An 18,934-nucleotide genomic window follows, 5' to 3' on the forward strand; every position below is an offset into this window, starting at 1 on the left:
CCAGGCCCCACCTCAGACCTGCTGAATCCAAGGCTATGGGTGTGGGCCCCATAGCCTCCAGGTGATTATGACACTCTCTCCAGTTTGAGGAGCCCTTCTTTGGGGCATCAGATACACTAAACATACAAGAAAAGCAGACTTGGCCTATATTAAACTACGTGTTTCCTATTACATATTTTAAGAAACTCAGGAACAGAAAAATCAGTTGTCTTCCTCAAAGAACTTCTTTCAAGTTCAAGTGAGAAAATCCTTAGAAACAGATATCCACCCAACACATCCCATTCCTGTCTCAGACGTCAGGAGGTTTTGGTTTTACCATTCTTACAACTGGACTGGAGACACTCAAAAAAAAAAAATGTAAAAACAACTTCGTATCTTTCTGATTATGCAAAGAACATACATCATAAAGCATTCAACTACATTACAACTCTGAAGAAAATACATTACAACTCTGAAGAAAATCTGCATTCAAGGAGGCAGCATGGGGGTCATAAATGTGTCTAGAAAGTTACCAATTAAGACCACTAACCCCCATTCTCATAAAACTTACTTAAAACACCATGTGTGGACCTCCATTTGCTGGGGAAGTTATCAGGTTTTCAGCAACCACATACGAGGATGGAGCCAAAGTGGACCTTCTTTGCTAACAGCAGGTGCACCCCTGAATCAGTTGGAGGGATCCAAGAGGTACTTACTGTTAATTGAGATTAATAGTAATTGGAAAAGTACAAAACAGTTATAGAATATGACAGTAATATTCCTTCTTGGTAGTTGGAGAAAAACTTAAGGGATAACTCTTCCTTTTTAATCAGACTAAATGATTCTTCTTTATCAGACCTAGATATAATGATACAATTTCAGAAAGAAAGATCTATGTTTGTGTCCATTATAGTATTTATGAAAGCCCTAGCATTTAAAGGAAAAAAAAGAAGGAGGGAGAAGGGAAAGAGATGGAGAGATAGAGACAGAGAGACAGAATGACAATGACAGAGAGAGAGGCAGAGAGATCTGAGAATAAAACATTATAATAAAATAATAAAACATAATTATCGTGATCGTATTTTAAGGTAGTGATTCTCTAAATTGTTTCATTCAGTACTTTATAGTAAATGAACAACCAACAAGCTGGTGAGAAGACAATTTCAAAATTACTTTGGCTGCTAAGTTTCCCTCCCAGCTGTCAAACACCTGATTTGGGAATAAATGAAAGTCATTTGACCAGAGATTCATGGACAGGCAGGCAGTGCAGTCACACAGGATTCCACACCCCAAAGAGGGCCTCGTGCTTGAGTTTAATGTTCTGTTGCTGGCTTGAATTCTTAATAATTTTGAGTTTGTATTTTATACGTAAAGGATGACAGGACCATGGGACATGTGCTGGGGGGCCTGGAGCCACATTGTCCCATCTCCCACCACCTCCCCACCTCCCCACCTCCCCTAGACAAGACCTTGGCTAATGGCCCACCCACCTGACCAGTGACAGTGGCTCTGTCCACCCCGACCCTCCACTCTGAGTCAGGACAGATCACAGGGTGATGTTCAGACCCCTGTGAGGGTCTGTACTTGCCCCATGAGTACCCCCATGCCCCAGGAAACATGACATTCAATAGCAAATAAAAGCTACCATGGCAGGTTAAGAGAAAAACCTTGAAAGAAAGGGAAAGTTCTTTTTCATGCTATTTGAATTAGGGGCCATCATTTCATTTGGCAGGGGGCCTCGCACATCACGTCACTGGCCATGACTGTGAGCGAGAAAGAAGCAAAGGGATAACGAAGAGGATCTACGAGGTATAAGAAAATTAACAAGTGTACATAAGGTGAACAGGGAAGACATTCGGGCTCAGGGATCAAAATAGTTGAATTCCATTTTATTACAAATGGACCAGGTAGAATCTTTTCAAAAATCGCTTTATTTCTCTCTGACTAAGAAGCCATCTCTATCATAAAATACTCAGATATACTAAAGATACTAAAGATGTGAATGGAAATCTGCATTCAAAGAAGGAGCATAGCTCAGGGTGTCAAAAAAGTACTTAGAAAATCACAAATTATCACCAATGTATCCCAGTTTTATCAAGCACCATCTCCTCAGTGTTAGGAATCCAAACCTGCTGTTTCTCCAAGGCACTCTCAGCCTTTTGAACCTGCACTGACAATTTAAGAACACGGTTTTAAGGAAATCCCAACACAATGCGGGTTAATAAACAGTGAGATCATTATCTTTGTACTCCACATGAGCTACCTCCAGTCTTACCCTGGGATACCTTTTGTTTTGCAGCACGTTAGCCTGCCAGGGGATGACGCTATCTAAACACATTTTCAATGTTTTCCTTTTTAACAGTTAATATATTTCCAGGATGCAAGTCCATTTCTTTCTAAAAGGTTCCTAGGACACCCATTGAAAAGTCAAAAGCAATGAACTTAAAATAGCAAGGGACTGCTGTTTTGTTGGAGAAGAAGGACACCCTTTGTATCGAAGTGGAGAATTACAGATTGTGGTCACTCTCTGCACAGTGTCTCTTTGTCAAGTAATACATGCCAAAAAAATAATAATAATAATAATACAGATGGGAAAATATTGTGCACTGTCAGATCTTGGAAACGGCCAAAGGATTTTTCCTCACCAATGTCTTGTCGATGACTTTCACATTCTGGCACCCTGAAAAAAAATAACGCATACATTTAATACGAAATGAATGCAATAATAATCAGGCAGGTAATCGTTTTCCCCAGGAATGTGAAACTTGACAAATGTAAGGTTTATGATTCAAGGTAGGCTTGCCAAATCTTATGTGGCATGAGACCATTTTTATTACCTAAACAGTCCTTAACACAGAATGACTGGCACATATTTTTATTAACACAAAGAGCATATTCTTTCTGCCACATTTAATAGAGAGGCAGTGGCTGAAAACTCTCTCTGAGGATATGTCTGTAGCAAATTAAAATGCAGAGTGAGGATTCACAGAATGGCATTCTTCTCACTGATACTGCATCCACACAGCTTCAGCCCAGGAGAGAGCAGACCAGTGATCTCCAGAACCCTACCTATGAGGACAATCTGGGTGATACGGATCACAGAAAAGGAAGCCCTCCTACCTTCAAAAGTGGGGAGTTGATAATTGACTCAAGATGACCCTTTGAATCTGGAGGTCCATTCTGAGTCAAATTCAAAATAGTCACTAGTGATAATGATGATTATTTACTTGTTCATTCCAGCAGCAAATATTTACTGTTTACATGTCACGTGCTGCTCTAGGCACTGGGGATACTGCAGTGAGGGCAACAGACCAAGATCCCTGCCTTACGTTTGGGATCTTGATAATTCTTACATTTTAGAGAGGAAACAGATACCTAATGCATGTAATTTAAAAAATAAATTATATAATAGATGATCTATAGAGGATGTTAGGTACTACAGAAAAATAATGAAATAATGGCAGGGAAGAAAAAACTGGAAGTTGAATGGGTGCAGGAAAGACTGCCATTGTCAATATGGTGGTCAGGATGGGACCCTGTGAGGAAGTAGGAAGTGACTTGAAGGACATGAGGGAGTTAGCCAGGTAGATATCTGGGGAAAGAGCATCCAGGCAGAAGGAACAGCCAAGGCCAAAGCCCTAAGGCTGAAACGTATCTGATGTGGTCAAGGATCAGCAAGGAGACCAATGTGGCTTGGGCAGAATAAGCAAGGGTGACAGTGGTAGGAGCCAAAGTCAGAGCAGTGACACAGGTCAAAGCACATAGGCCCTCACAGACCATCAGAGGGTTCTGGTATTTACTCTGAATAAATCGAGAACCATTGGAGGGTTCTGATCAGAAAAGTGCTGATATGATCTGAGTTAATACTTAAAAGGATCATTCTGGCCATCATTAAAAATCCACAAACAATAAGTGCTGGATAGGGTATGGAGAAGAGGGAACACCCCTACACTGTTGGCGGGAATGTAAATCTGTGCAGCCACTATGGAGAACAGTATGCAGGTTCCTGAAAAAACTAAAAATAGAGTTATCATATGATCCAGCAATCCCACTCCTGGGCATATATCTGGAGAAAACTCTAGTTCAAAAAGATACACACACCCCAATGTTCATAGCAGCACTATTTACAGTAGCCAAGACATGGAAGTAACCTAAATGTTCATCAATAGATAAATAGATAAAGAAGATGTAGTTTTTATATACAATGGAATACTACTCAGCCATAAAAAAGAGTAAAATAATGCCATTTGCAGCAATATGGATGGACCTAGAGATTATCATACTAAGTGAAGTAAGTCAGAGAAAGACAAATATCATATGATATCACTTATATGTGGAATCTAAAATATGATACAAATTAGCTTATTTACAAACCAGGGAGAGACTCACAGACGTAGAAACAAACTTATGGTTACCAAAGGGGAAGGAGCAGGGAGGGACAAATTAGGAGTTTAGGATTAACATATAAAAACTACTCTTTATAGAACAGATGGACAACAAGGTCCTACTGTCTAGCACAGAGAACTATATTCAATATCTTGTAATAACCTATAATGGAAAAGGATATGAAAAAGAATATACATATATATATGCAAAACTGAATTGTTTTGATGTACACCAGAAACTAACACAACATTGTAAATAACTATACTTCAATTAAAAAAATAAATAAAAGGATCGTTGTGACCCTGGGATCAGAATAGACTGGGACAGGGATGTGAGCAACGACAGACAGGCTGACTTGAAATATCTAAGGAAAGAGAGATACCAGTGGGAAGGATATATCCAAGATGAAGAAAGATGATGAAGTGTCCGGCCAGGATGGTGGCAGTGGAGGTGATGAGTGAGGTCTCCTTTACAGATAGCACCTCTTTGGATGTGATGGGACTAGAGAAACAAGGAGTCAAGAGTGACTTAGGATGTTTGATCGGAGCAACTGAAACAATGGGATTTACATGAACTGAGTCTGCAGGTAGAGTAGGTTTAATGGAAAGAGTCAGTAGTTTAGTTTTAGAGTCTGAGATGCCACTTAGACATTCGGGTGGAGATGTTGACTAGCCAGTTAGATTTATCGTTCATGCATTATGAGATGAGGAGTATGATGTAGTATCTACCCTTAAGGTACTAATAAGACTCGCCAAAATATCCCTAATAAGACTGTCAAAGGTAAAAGCTACAGACAGCACACGATGAGGAATTCCTCCATTCAGAGAGCGTTCCGTGCTAGAGCTGTGAGTATGGATCCAACTTTAAACTGAATTACACTCCAAATTATTCCATCCCCTTCCCCCTCAGGTTCACTTCTCTCCATGAAGACCCCCAGATGAAAAGAAAGTTGTAAGTGAGGATGCCAAGTCTTACCACTCAGAGCCATGGCCAACCGGAATTCTTCCTTCAGTATCTCAAGGACGTCTTGGACACCTTTCTCTCCCTAAGGAAGTAAAAGACACAGATCTTTCAGGTAAGTCAGTCTGACTTGTTTCATGGCATTATTTTACTATCGATCATCCTGTTTTATACACTTACTGCTTCCTTCTTCAATTACCTGGCACGCCAAGCCCCAGATGATTGGTCTCCCCACAAACACAGCCTTGGCTCCCAGGGCCAGAGCTTTCAGAACATCAGTCCCTTTCCGCACACCCCCATCCAGGAAGACTTCCACCTTCCCTTCCACGGCCTCCACAATTTCTGGCAGAGCATCAATCTGTGGAGAGAAGAGGTCAATCATGAGATTCTATGCATTTTTTAAGATTATGAATGATTTGATTTGATTTGATTTTTCCTTATTAAAGAATAGTTGATTTACAATGATTCAGGTGTACAGCAAAGAGATTCTTGTTCGGATTCTTTTTCATTATGGGTTAACACGTTAATATTAATATCAGCCTCAATAACCAAACCAAACTTTGGGTGGGGTTCCACCCTAACCCAGTGAATGACCACTATTGCACATTACCAACAACAAAAATTATTAGGGAGGTGGTGAATAGATGAAATTCCCAGTTTATCTATCAAACAAAAAAGTTCTCACTGTATACTGTTCATTTTTAAGGGAAAACTCATGAATATTGATTTTTTTTAATTATTTCACTGAGCGATTCTAGCACCAAAGGGAGATTGTATGATTTTTAAATTTTCTAGTATTTTGCATATGCTTACTATATTCTTATTTTCCCATTAAGTAAACCTCAACTTCCTTGGGCCACCAACCATCTGACTCAGGCTTAGAGTGAAAGAAGCTAGGATTAGAATCAACAGTAAAATGACTCCCTCCTAAAATAAAAGAGGTGCAAATGTTAGCAACCAAAAACCAAAAAAATTTGGACTCAGTGGCTTACTTTTCAATCAAAGTCCAAGTTTTTTTTTCTATTCCTGATATTCAAATTCAAGCATCATGATCACAAAATATATATAAACACAATTTAAAAACACGTTATGATCTTAAAAGATACAGAGCTATTCTTTATTAAACACATAAATATAAATGAAGTGTCTTGCTCATCTAATCATTCTGAACATTATTTACTCATTGAAAAATCAATTGTTAAAATTCATCCTCAGATTGTGGTGAAAGCAGTGGTGTATAAAAATGCAAACACCATAAGTCATAATAAACTTAGTTTCTGATTTCCTGTCCAAAGTCCTTTGCATCCAGCTGCACATCGGAGAAGTCCCCCTGAAAAGATTTGTCTTGCTTTTAGGGAACGTAAAGTCGTGCACCTTCAAGGGCCTCATCCTGACTGGCAGTTGATGGGTTTATATCAGCACTAGAGGATATAAGATCTTCCTTGAGGTTGATCTGGTAAATTGCGCTATTGGTCCCAACTCTTAATACCCCTCTGAACCCACTCTTTTCCCAGGGCCACTTTGCAGTGTTTCCTACTGAAAGAAACAGAGTGCATTTGCCACTCCTTGACAGTGGCCTTGGCCTTGCAACCTACTTCAGCCAATGACACATGAGCAGAAGTGGCTGAGTGCCATTTCTGGGCAGAGGCCTTAAGAGACCTCCCGCATTACAACTTTCTCTTGCATCTGTGCCATCTGCCATGAGAGGAGACTCCCCTGGCCAAGGCTTCCCCGTTAGCTGAGACCCAGGATAAATATTCAGCAAGCCCAGCTCTCCCAGCCAAGCCCAGTTGGACCTGAAACTTGGAGCACAGCCACCTAACCAGCACCAAATCCAGATCAGCAGACCCCAAGTTGACACACAGCTTCCTGGGAATAAAGAATGTTGATTTAAATCACTGAGTTTGGAGTCTAGTTTTACAGCATCATGCACTAACAGCTAACAAAGTTGGCCTGTAGCCAGTTCAGTTAACAGACAATAGCTGATACAATTGGCTGCTTTGATGTAAATCTTTGCATTTGAAAGTGGAAACAATTCACAAGGTGACCAGTAGGTCGAAGTCTGTAGCAATTACCCATCTGCATCCCCAAATATTTAAATATAAAATTAAGCCCAATTTCCATTCAAAATGCAAACAGAAGAAGCTACCATACATTCAAGTGCAGTTTTTCCAGAAATAATTGTGCTGAAATCACTCAAAGGCTTTCTCACTTCTCCTCTAAAATTTCAGAGGCTAAACTTAAAGAGAGTTTTATGTAAAAGGTTGGAGGAAGTGAAGGCAACATTTGGCACACGGCCCCTAAACGTTTGGCAGGTAACGTGATTTTCCCCTTTTCCTTCTGGCTTTTCTGCCTTGCCAAACATGCTTTGGATCCATTTACATACGTCCCTTTACCTATACATAGTCCTCCTTTAACAGTCAGGCAAGTTACATCAACATCTAAATGCTACAATTTCCAAGTGATGATGCAAGCTATAATTAAGCATATTTCCCCATTTGAAACCAAAACCAAAGAAAAATATTAGCTAGCTCGGGTTCAATACACATTTTCAAAGTCACGCACATCCAGTCTGTTTAGGATATTTCCAATGCCCAACCTGGCCTAAAAAGCAAACGAATAAGGATACTTAAAATGTGAATCCTGGGTTATACAACGAAGCCCAGACTGGTGTTTCCTGCTTCCGTGGACAAGGATGTTCTATCTGAAGCTGGGCATTTCTATCCTCCCTTTCCTCTTTCTGTAGCTGTAGTTGTGCTGGGTATACGTTACCCAGAATAATTCTGATCAGAGCAGATTACATAAATAAATATAGTAGACAAATCCACCATTTTATGACTGTAATGTTTCCGTCTTTCAAGCTTGCTGCACATCTAAGAGACCATTCATTTCAGCTTTTCTTTCCTTAGTGGTTCTTCAAACAACTAATTGTAGGCTTAGCACCAGCGGGGTTACAGGAAAATATGGTAAGATTCCAATATATTACTGCTCACTCATCCATCCATTCATTGATTTATCAAACACCCTATTGATGACCTGGTGGATCCAAGACACTATGCCAGGCAGCTTAAGTATCCAAAGAGAATCCCACAGGACTCTGGCTCCCCAAGAGTCTCCTCTTTCCTGTTCCTGCTCAAGGCATACTCTTCCAGGTCCTCCATATCCCATGAAACTCCCACTCACAGGGGGCTCTCATCTTTCTACCTTCTTAGAGCAACCAGTGTTATACTCTTGATTTCAGATATTTTAGGTATAAATCCCTTTAAAGGTCCCAAATCCAAACTGATGAACACAAACAAAAGCAGATAAAGCCAGAACTGCGTGAGTTAACGTGAAGGAGACAGATTCCCGGCCACTTCCCATAAACCCTCCTCTGACTCTCTATCCCACCCAGGCAGCCCCAGCTGGGAGTGGGGTGCCAGTTCTAACAAGCATGGTCCACATAGATCTGGCTGATTGTTTGCAATTGCAAAAAGGTCTGCAACTATCTCTCTCCTGACCATCAATTCCTTGTGATGTGACATTTCTGCTTCTCTCATCATGAGGGAGAAATGGGGCTAAAAGAGCCAGTTTTCCCACCCCTTGAATCTGAATCCCCCTTGTGACTTGTTTTCACTAATAGAATGGGAAGTGACAGTGTGCCTGTTCTAAGCCTAGAGCTCAAGAGGCCTTGCATATTTCCACTTACTCTCTAGGAAGTCCGTCACCTTGTGAGAACCAGCCCACCTAATGTGCTAGATGTGAGGCGATGCCCAGCCATCCCTGCCGAGGTCATCCTAAACCAGCTTGTCCTAGAAGACCCAACAGCTGACCACAGATGCATATGAATGACCCTAGCCAGGACCAGAAAAACCTCCCAGCAGATCTCAGCTCAAATTACCAACTCACAGAGTTGTGAAATGAATAAATGGCTATTGGATTTTAGCCAGTAAGTTTCAGAATGACAAGTTTCAGAGTGGTTTGTTACACAGCAAAATCTAACTGATACATCAAGTGTTTCTCAAAGGTAGAATTTCATGAATCCCTTTTAGAAGGAAAAATGAAATTTCTTAGATCTCATAGAACTTGTCCTAGGGCTCAATTTTAGAAATTCTGATTTAACAACCCAAAATATATTACACGAAAATATTTTACAGTTGAGAATTTTCACTAAAAAAGAATGTCACATTTTAAGCTTATCAGAACAAAACTGAAAAATAATGGGGAGAAGAAAGCTCTGGATGTTCAAAGACTCCAGAGAGTCTGATTTTAGACCCCAGTTTGAGATATTCTTATACTGTGGATTTTGGAAATTGATTTGATTCTGTCATATCATTCTCTAACTACCTCAAGATCAATCTTGGCCACATTATTACGGCTTTTGCAGTGATCTTATTTTTAAACTCTTTGGTGTAGCAGAAATCTGGCTGTGGGTCTCAGTGGCACTATATGTTAAGATGAATCAAAGTTAAGCTCCTATTTTAGGACTGCTAGTGATGAGTATTTCTCCATAAAGGAAACCCTGTGATTTATAGAAATGTAGAAATCATACAACCCAGCTTTATTTTTTGCAACCAACACAACACTCATTATGAAGAGGCTTAGGCTGAAAAGTCTGAGAAACTTACTTACCCAGCTATCAGCCCTCAGAAGAGGTAAGGTAAGGACTTGAACCCAAAATCTGGGTTCATTTCAATGCTCTTCCCATGACATCACACTGCCTCTTTGGCTCCAACTTATGATGTCACAGAATGTTCAGGAGAGCAAGTCCTTCTTTGAATATACTGAAAAATTCTACACCACAGCCTCCTCTAAGCTTTTTGCCACTCACTTCAAAGCCAAAAACACCTTTGCTATAAACTGAATCCTTTTTCACACTCCACTCATCGTCATGGGCCTGAGATTTGCTCTAAAAGTATGAGGCAAAATTCAAGCAAGCATCTCCTCTCATGTACACATCATGCAAAGGGGAGGGTCATTGTTTTTTTAGAAACAGTCTCCGAGACCACAACTCAAAAAGCCCTTTTAGATAAGTTTCCATATCCCCTGAGCCAGAGGGAAATAAACCACACCATTCAGATATTTTCCCCTTAAAACCTAGCTAGATGTGATTTCAGTAGATTTAGATTTTATTTTTAGAAAACAAACTTAATTTGGCCTGCACACTAAGTCTACGTCTTCATATACTGGGGAGGCATAAATCTGTGGAAAAGTCTTGAGCTGTGATCAACTTCCCTCTGCCCAAAGGAGGTCTTCACTCTTCCCTTCTATTTATCTGCAGGCAGTGTTCAGTATCACCTAAAAAGATAGGTCTAAGTCATGCTAAATTGAAAAGGGCTGAAAATTTCCAGTTTTACGATTTTAATTATTGACTGTGTCCAAAGACTTGGTTCGTTCCTACTGTTAGCCCCTTAGTGCTTCAAGAAAAACTCTAAGTGCAAATATATACATATTTGTATCCAGTATCCCCCTGTAGTCATTCAATCTGCCCTAAGACCTATACTACATCTACGGATTTAGCTAAACCAACCTGCTGATTTAAGGAACCAGGAACCCACTGCTACGTGGCTCACCTAATTGTTCTGTTCTACTTCCAACTGTTTGAAGACATTCAACTGCTCATCTCAATTAAAGCCATCCCATAATAACTATGATGAAATGGTTCTGACAGAAGGAGAGCAACGCATATGATGATCCAGCTCAGAAATGATGGTCTAGAATGTCCATCCACATTATTTTACATACACATTTAAATTTTGTCACATGGCGCTAGCTTTGCCTATGATAAATTAGATTATGGAATACTAAAGTTTAGAAGCACCAGAGAAATCATCTAATTGACTTTTAAACTTTAAAAGACAAAAAACTAAGGTTTGGAGGGGCTATTGCTTCTCTCTGCCCCGTAGCATCTCTGTTCCCTTGGCTACCATAATGATTCAGGCCACCTCACTGGTCTTCCTGCCTCCTGCCTCCTGCCTCAGTCCAATTTGTGAGACTCATTGCTGCTAAACAAAGGCTTTCCTATTGCATATCCAATGACTTATAATATTCAAGGACTTCCTCCCTGACTGGTCTGAGTAGGTGTATTTCCCAGGTTCCCCACTCCCATCAGATACTGCAAACAAAATGGATTACTCAGGATTCCCCAAACACATCCCACCCTTCCCATTCCACTTTTAGACCCACTTCTAAAACTGCATAGGAACAGAGCAGAGATGAAAGGCAATTGCAACCCCATTGCCTCATCCAAAAGCATCTTGGTCACGTCTCCGCAAGTGGACGGCATGTAAGGAAGCCGTTTTTTAACATCACACTCCCACCTTCAGCTCCAGCCACCATTCTGGATCATGGATCCATGAAATCCACCCCTGGATATGCATCTGCCTGCATGAATTTTGATCCATTTCTGGGCTCCCCCAGTCCTTGATCTTAAAATTTATTCCTGCTTGGGCTCCTTGGCTCTTGTCCCTTTGGGGGCTAATTGCTCTCCTTTGTAATTAACTCCATCCCACATCATTCCAGCCAGTTTAGTTTACTTTCATACCTGGATTCTGGACCCTGATATACCTAGCATAGTGTGTGTGGTGTGTAAATACCATAGATGCACGTTGGATTTCCTGGGTAGCTGTAATAATTACTGGCAACTCTGGCTCCTCCGGGTCCCCTGCGAGATTCTGCTAGATTGATGTAGGGTGCAGCCTGGGCATTAGGATTCTTTAAAGTTTCCCAGGTGATTCCACTGTGCAGTCAAGGTAGTTCACAGCTCCAACAAAGTAGCTCATTTGCAGCGGACCTCTCCTCCCTGGGCCGTAGGACGTCTACCTTATTTCCCCTCTTGCTCTCACTCTGTAGCTCCTCAACCCCCACCTCCAGGAAACTCATGGCATAGTCTTTTCTTTCATACTCCAATTTACAACATACCTAATGGTATATCTATGAATACAAGAATAATCCCTGCCCACAAATGCCTGCTCATTCAATTCAGGCTTTTATAAGTTCACCAATAAATAATTAGACTGAATAATGACCTAATTTGGGTAATTATTTGCCACTAAACTTAAAATCTGAGGTCAAAACTGGGGTAGAAATAAAAACTCACAGTGGCTGGCACTCCATCGAGCTGTCGAGCCCCATGATTTGACACCAAGATCCCATCCAGACCGTGTTTAACTGCCTCCTTGGCATCATCACCTAGAAAGAACAAGACAACCATCGTGTGGAAAAGGCAGCTTAACAGATGGCTTGGGTTTTAAGGCCAAAGCTTCCCAGTCAAAGGGAGCCTCACCTCACACGTATATACCTTGCTTGCAGTTAGCACAGAAATACACCCAAGGGTTAAATCTAGAATAATAGTGACGGTTTCTTCAGCCAGAAAAGGTTAACATTTATAACAATTTAATGATGAAATAAAGTGATCGATAGATAATAAATTGGCATGCAGTTAAAATGTATTTATCCTCATAAGGAAGTACCCCTGCTAAATATTTTTTTATTATTAACAAGATCATATTATTTAGTATTTAACATAATTACTCCTCTACAGTTTGGACAGCATAAAAGCATATATGTCACAAGCACTTTAAGGGTAAAAGGTGATGAAAAAGTCTATTTCAAAAAGATTCTTTAATACAAAGTTATAACTTCAGTAATTATTTTAAGTGATAATGGTCTATAATTGAATGTATTTTGCCCATTGATGTAAATAAAAATATAATATTAAAATATATACTACATCTCTAATCATGCTTCAGAATCTATTGATTTCTGAAAATATAGTTTTAAAACAGAATAAAGTTCTCTTAAATCAATTTCCAACTTTATTTTATATTTTATATTTTAAACTATTATGCTCAGCATTCTCCCAATAAAAACCATTGGCTGATAGAATTATGAAAATAACACTGGTTCTCAAGTTTAACACTCAAAAATAGTTGGCCCATGGTTGCAGTGAAGTCAGATTTTGGAAGCTTAAGCAGATGGAATCAGAACACTATATATATTTATAAATTCATCAAAGATCAAGGGGAAACCTGACTAAGAAACTGTCCTGTGAATCTTTATTTTCAAGGAGTCATAAGAGAATCTGTAAAACTGATAGTTTGAAAGTTTTATCTAAACCACCATTTTCCAAACTGTGTTTCATGGAATACTGGTTTTTAAATATTCCCACTTTTTAAAATGATGCTAGTAATACTTTTCTTCTAAAATTACAGATATATGAAAATGTTAAACCCATGTGGTATAGACTGAATGTTTGTGTCCTTAAAAAAAAAATGTATGTGTTGAAGCTTTAACTTTCAATGTGATAGTATTTGGAGATGCATTCCTGGAGAAGTAATTAGAGGTAGATGAGGTCATGCGGGTGGGGCACTCATGATGGTATTAGTGCCCTTCTAAGAGGACACCAGACAGCTTGCTCCTCTCTCTCTCTCTCCATGCACACACAAGGAAGAGGTCATGTGGGCCCACAGTGACAAGGCAGACATCTGCAACTTGGGGGAAAAGCCTTCACCAGAAACTGACCATGCTAGCACCCTGATCTCAGACTTCAAGCATCCAGAAGGGTGAGAAAATAAATTTCTGGTCTTGAAATCATCCTATCAGTTTACTGTATTTTGTTATGGCAGCCAACAAAGACATCATGTCATCATCATGTTGTTATTGTTTTAGTGTCACTATTATTATTAAAGAATCCACCTTTAAGGAACACAGTGACAAACCCTGAGATACATTGTTGACCCTTGAACAACAAGGCAGGTGTTGAGGCACCGACCCTCCATGCAGTCAAAAGTACTTGTAACCTACAGTCCTCCACATATGTGGTTCCTCTGTATCTGTGGTTCTGCACCCACAGATTCAACCAACCCGGCTGGTGTAGTCCCCTGGTGCTTACAGTTGAAAAACATCCACCATGCAGTTCAAACCTGCATTCTTCAAGGGTCAACTGCAGCATGAAAGGTCATCTGATACACGAATTTCCAGAGTTTACCACCAAGCTATCTTGTAGGTTATCTAGTGACTTGCAAACTTATGTTGTATTAGGCAGTTTGTTATATACTAGATATGCGATTGATATTCTACATTTATTTTTTACTAAATATAAAATCCAATGTTTCAGTGTAAAATGTAACTGTTTTGGGGGACCTGTTTTAATCCAAGCATGCATGGCATCTTATAAGGTCTCACCAGCAATGTCCAAGCCTCTCACGAGGAAAAGGCCCAAGCCTCAGGACTGAAAGACGACTTTTCCCCCAACTCCATTAGTTCATTAATATTTTATATTTTAACGTTGCTTCCCATTTGGACCATACTTGTTTTATTGCACAGCTTGTCCGAGATTTCCAATTGCCCTTCTTTTCTTTTTTTCTCCATTTATCATATGACTTTAGAGTCTCCTCAAGCTTCAAACCCTCCAGTTTGAATGTATTTAATCTATCTAATGTATTTAATCATCTTTTTTCCCCTCTGGAAGCTATCCCCCAGAGCCCTCTGCCTTCCTCCCCTATCCTGCTCCCAAGGCCTTACTCTAGATTGGTGCTGCTCCCTCCAGGTTGAATCTATTTCTAGTCAAGGGTATGCTTTCAATTGGTTAGTGTTCTCATTTGTTTACACTATATTCCTTTGTGACTTCTTAAAAGGATCCAGGGGAGGTAAACTTACAGAGCATTGAAATACCATCTTATGTGTTTCAGTGATAATTGGAGTAGGCATAATATTAGGTTGAAAAATCATTTTCCTTAAAACCTTGAAGACATGACTCCATTGCCTTCCAGGCCCACTGTCGTTGACAAGAAGTTTGATGCCAGTTTGACTCCCGTTACATTGTAAGTAACCTGCTTTATGTTTGTTTTCTCTCCTGATATACATTTTTTTTCCTGAAATTTCATAAGGGATGTAATAAGCTGTAACTGGTTTTCTCAGTCTAATGATTTATGTCTCCAGCATTCAGTTAATGTCTGTCTTTAATAATTTCTTCCCTTCCTCTTTCTTTTATTTTTCTATCCAAAACCCCTATCAGTTGCATATTGGACATATTAAAAGGTCTTTAAGTCTCTCCTTCATTTATTTATATTTTCTTTCTAGTTGTCTTTTTTTTTTTACACTTTGGAAATGACTTTGACCGTACTGTTCAATTAATCAATAATTTCATTTTAATTCTAGAGATCATGTTTTTAATATCTGGGAGCTCTTTTTTATATTCTGATTTTCTTTTCATGGCAGCCTCTTCTTATTTCAGCATATTTTCAACTTCCCTGAGTCTGTCATTTGGAATTTTTAAACTTCTTGTTCTTGCTTTATCTCTTTCCCCTGGGATCAGCTTTCTTATGTATTTACTTTCGTCTTTTACGGTTGGGTGTTTCTGAAATGCCTTGTGATGCTAAGTTCTTCGTTTATATTTAGAGAAGAAAGAGTAAGGAGCTACTGTAGAGGCTTCCGGGGCTGTTTTCAAATCAATTTTATCCCTGCCAAGTCTTTGCCTGGAGAAGAAATCCTTGGAGCTCCATGTGGAGACAAGAGGAAGCAAGTCAACTAAGGGTCTACTGGACGGGGGCTCCTCAACTGTCAGCATGAGGACAATGTCATGACATGTTGTGAATGTCATCCACCCATAGGTTGTCCTAGCACTCATTTATATCATTAAGAAGGAACAAACTGCAAGGCCAAGTTGTTTATTGTTGCATAAGAGGTGAGGGCAGGGGGCTAGACTGCTGGCTGGAACATGAGCATCACAAACAGAACTCCAACTAATCTCCTTGCTTTCAGTTTCCACTGTCCATCTTCCAGCTCTGTCACGCTTACACGCTAGACACCTGGAGCCCCAGGCATCTTATTATATGACTTGCTCCTGCCTCCAGGGTTCCCTCCAAGACTATCTTCAGGGGCAGTTTTCTTTTCATTCTCCTCCCATCAACAAGCACCCTTATATTTTGTTTCTTTCAAAAATTTCTCAATGTCTCTCTGCCTTCAGTGCCCCTCATCCTCCTTTGTTTTGTTGTCATATGTGTTATATATTTTTGGATTTCTTTACTTAATAATTTTGGTGGTGTCTCAGTTTTGATAAGAGTGTACATATGTGCCCAGTCCACTCTTTTGAACCAGAAGCCCAATACTATTATTTAAAACATGATTGGAAAATGGTTCTCTAAAGACACAGCCTTAATACAGTGCTGTCCAATAGAACATTCTATGATGATAAAAATATTCTAGATCTATGTGAGTCCATTCAGTAGTGTATGCAGACGCAGAGTCATGGAAGTGTGGTGGTGTACGTGAGAAACTGGAACTTAACTTTTACTTGATTTTAATTAACTAGAATAGCCACACTTGGCCAGTGTTGGCTTTAAGGGCCACCTCAGCTTTAACGTTTGCATGAGTTTACCTAGTCTAATAAAGAGACGTAGTATAGCATTTTTTTTTAAAGTTTAGATGTCTCCATTACTAACCTTAAGAAACAATGTAAAATGTATTTGGAATTGCTCTGGTTATCTAGTCGTGTATGTGACACTAAACATAAAATCAAAAGTAAAAAAAAAAAAAAATCAAAATATATGAACTGTAATATTTTTTGAACCCCAGGACTGAAGATGTATGCAGTCCTCCAATTTATATGCAGATATCTGCCATCATGTAGCTACAACCTGTGTTTTGAGATATTGAATACTGTCCATAAACTGATCTCATACGGTATGAAAAAGAGATTAACAGTTTAGGCTTAGTAGTCAGACTACCTGAATTTGAATCCCATATCTGCTACCTGTTTGCCATGTAAGTGGCAACTTACTTAACTTCTGTGTCCACTGGTGCCCTAAACCACAACATGGGGATCATAATTCACATAAGGTTGATCAGTGGATTAAATGAGTTGAATGAGTGTTTAGAAAGTACCTGACTCAGAAAAATATTAACTTATTACTATTATTACTATTATTAATTTTCATCAGATGGTACAGGGTGTATGAACTAAGGAGAGAGTCAGTAGATTCATTTGCTGGATGCTTTAGTACATCTATTTGAGTTTTGTTTATAACAATAAATTTTCATCCTAGCGAGGATTACGATTTTTAAGAGCCTTTCATTTTGAAGTAAGTGTTACTTAAGTAATAGTTTGTTATCTTTTATCATTTCAAGTGGTTTTCTGTATTCTTCCAGGCAGTGCTGGCAACGTAAGGGGAAATGACAGAATGGTTGCTCAGAACATAGCATCATGAGTATCCAGAGAAGCAAAGAAAGAAATTATTCATGACCAGATACGCGATCTTTTTTATCAGTTGTTTATGAACGTTTGTCCATATTTTGCATTTTATTTTAACCCAGAGGGAAAAAACAATGTTATCTCAACAAGAGGGTCAGGATGGTCTGACCTAGCAAAATGTTCATGAACCTGGGATATTTTCATTAATCCTTAGAGTTTGCTGTTATGGCGTTCAACATTTGTTGATTTGCTAGTTAATACATTAATTGATTGACAAAACACAAGAGTCAATCGTGAACAGCACTGTTGGCTGTCTTATTAGCACATTATTTCTGTATTTAATCTGAAATGCCAAGGTGAAGTGTAAGGACTCAAGGTTCACCCTTAAGCCTTTGGAGCCTTTGAGCCAGGACTCTGTGCTATTTCACGGGAGTTTAGTGACTACATCTTAACTACATGGTAGAAGTTTTTAACACAATCCAGGAATACTAAGTGAATATTCTTTGAGCATGTCTTTTAAAAATGTAGACAGCAAAATAACTGGAGAAGTTTCTGAGAAACAATAAGTCACTTTAGAAGTGAGAAAGCTTAGTTTAAAAAATTTTTCTAATAATAATAAAAAAAATGTTTTTAAAACTTATGCCTCTGCTCATAAAGCCATTTGTTTGTTAGCGTGAGTTCTGGCAAAGACCAAATCCGGTCTCAAGTACATGTTTGGAGTTTGTGTTGAATTTTCCAAGGGCAGAGTTTAACCACAGCAAGAGATTACATCTTAAAGTCCAGTTTGCATCTAGAATGCAATTCTTAACATGGTGAGAAGGGGGGATATTTCATGGAGAACTTCCCAGTTGCCCATGACTTCATGTTCCTACAAACAATCTGTGCCTTTCTGGTAAAAGGAAAATGAAAGAGGATAGATGACCTTCAGTCTATCCATGTGACTCCTGGATGAAATGATGAGAACTAGATTTCCCAGAACCAGCCTTGCCACCCCTTCCCCCACCTCCACCCAGACTGACTGAGCATATGCAAAGCTTGATGCGGTGGTTGTCATAGAGATGATTCTTGTTTGTTAAATAAATGAAATAAATAGTTACAGACACACTAGGCAATGTAAACTGTACATGTATAAATAAGTTATTTCCTTTCAAATGCCAGAATGCCCCATCTCTCCTTCTCTTGCTTTTGAGCTCTCTCTGATTATAGACATTCATACAGTTTTTTCACTGAGGATTTTGCTGTATTCTGTGACGATTTAAATTTCAAAAAGAGTCTCTTGACCTGATACCATGGCAAAATTCCAGTACCATCTTTCATTCTGGAGTGAAACCTTCCCTAACCCAGTTCTCTAATTGTCCAAACCTGATTTTAAACATATGGCATAGATTTCAACCTCAGCTCCTCTAACATCCTTTTTTTTTTTTTTAATTTTGTGTT

General features: G+C 39.3%; 1 protein-coding gene across 1 annotated transcript in view; it reads right to left on the bottom strand.

Moving 5' to 3' along the window:
* Positions 1-1,892: 1,892 nt before the first annotated feature.
* HAO1 (hydroxyacid oxidase 1) overlaps positions 1,893-18,934 on the bottom strand; it is a 47,276-nt gene continuing 30,234 nt past the window's right edge. The window contains exons 5-8 of the mRNA XM_010994455.3: positions 12,404-12,495; positions 5,525-5,683; positions 5,341-5,410; positions 1,893-2,659 (exon numbers count right to left, since the gene is read on the bottom strand). Of these exons, the coding sequence (XP_010992757.3) occupies positions 2,589-2,659; positions 5,341-5,410; positions 5,525-5,683; positions 12,404-12,495 (392 nt within the window). The 3' untranslated portion in view covers positions 1,893-2,588. The remainder of the gene's footprint in view (positions 2,660-5,340; positions 5,411-5,524; positions 5,684-12,403; positions 12,496-18,934) is intronic.

This window comes from Camelus dromedarius, chromosome 18, assembly GCF_036321535.1.
Source record: "Camelus dromedarius isolate mCamDro1 chromosome 18, mCamDro1.pat, whole genome shotgun sequence".
NCBI classification, from domain to species: Eukaryota; Metazoa; Chordata; class Mammalia; order Artiodactyla; family Camelidae; genus Camelus; species Camelus dromedarius.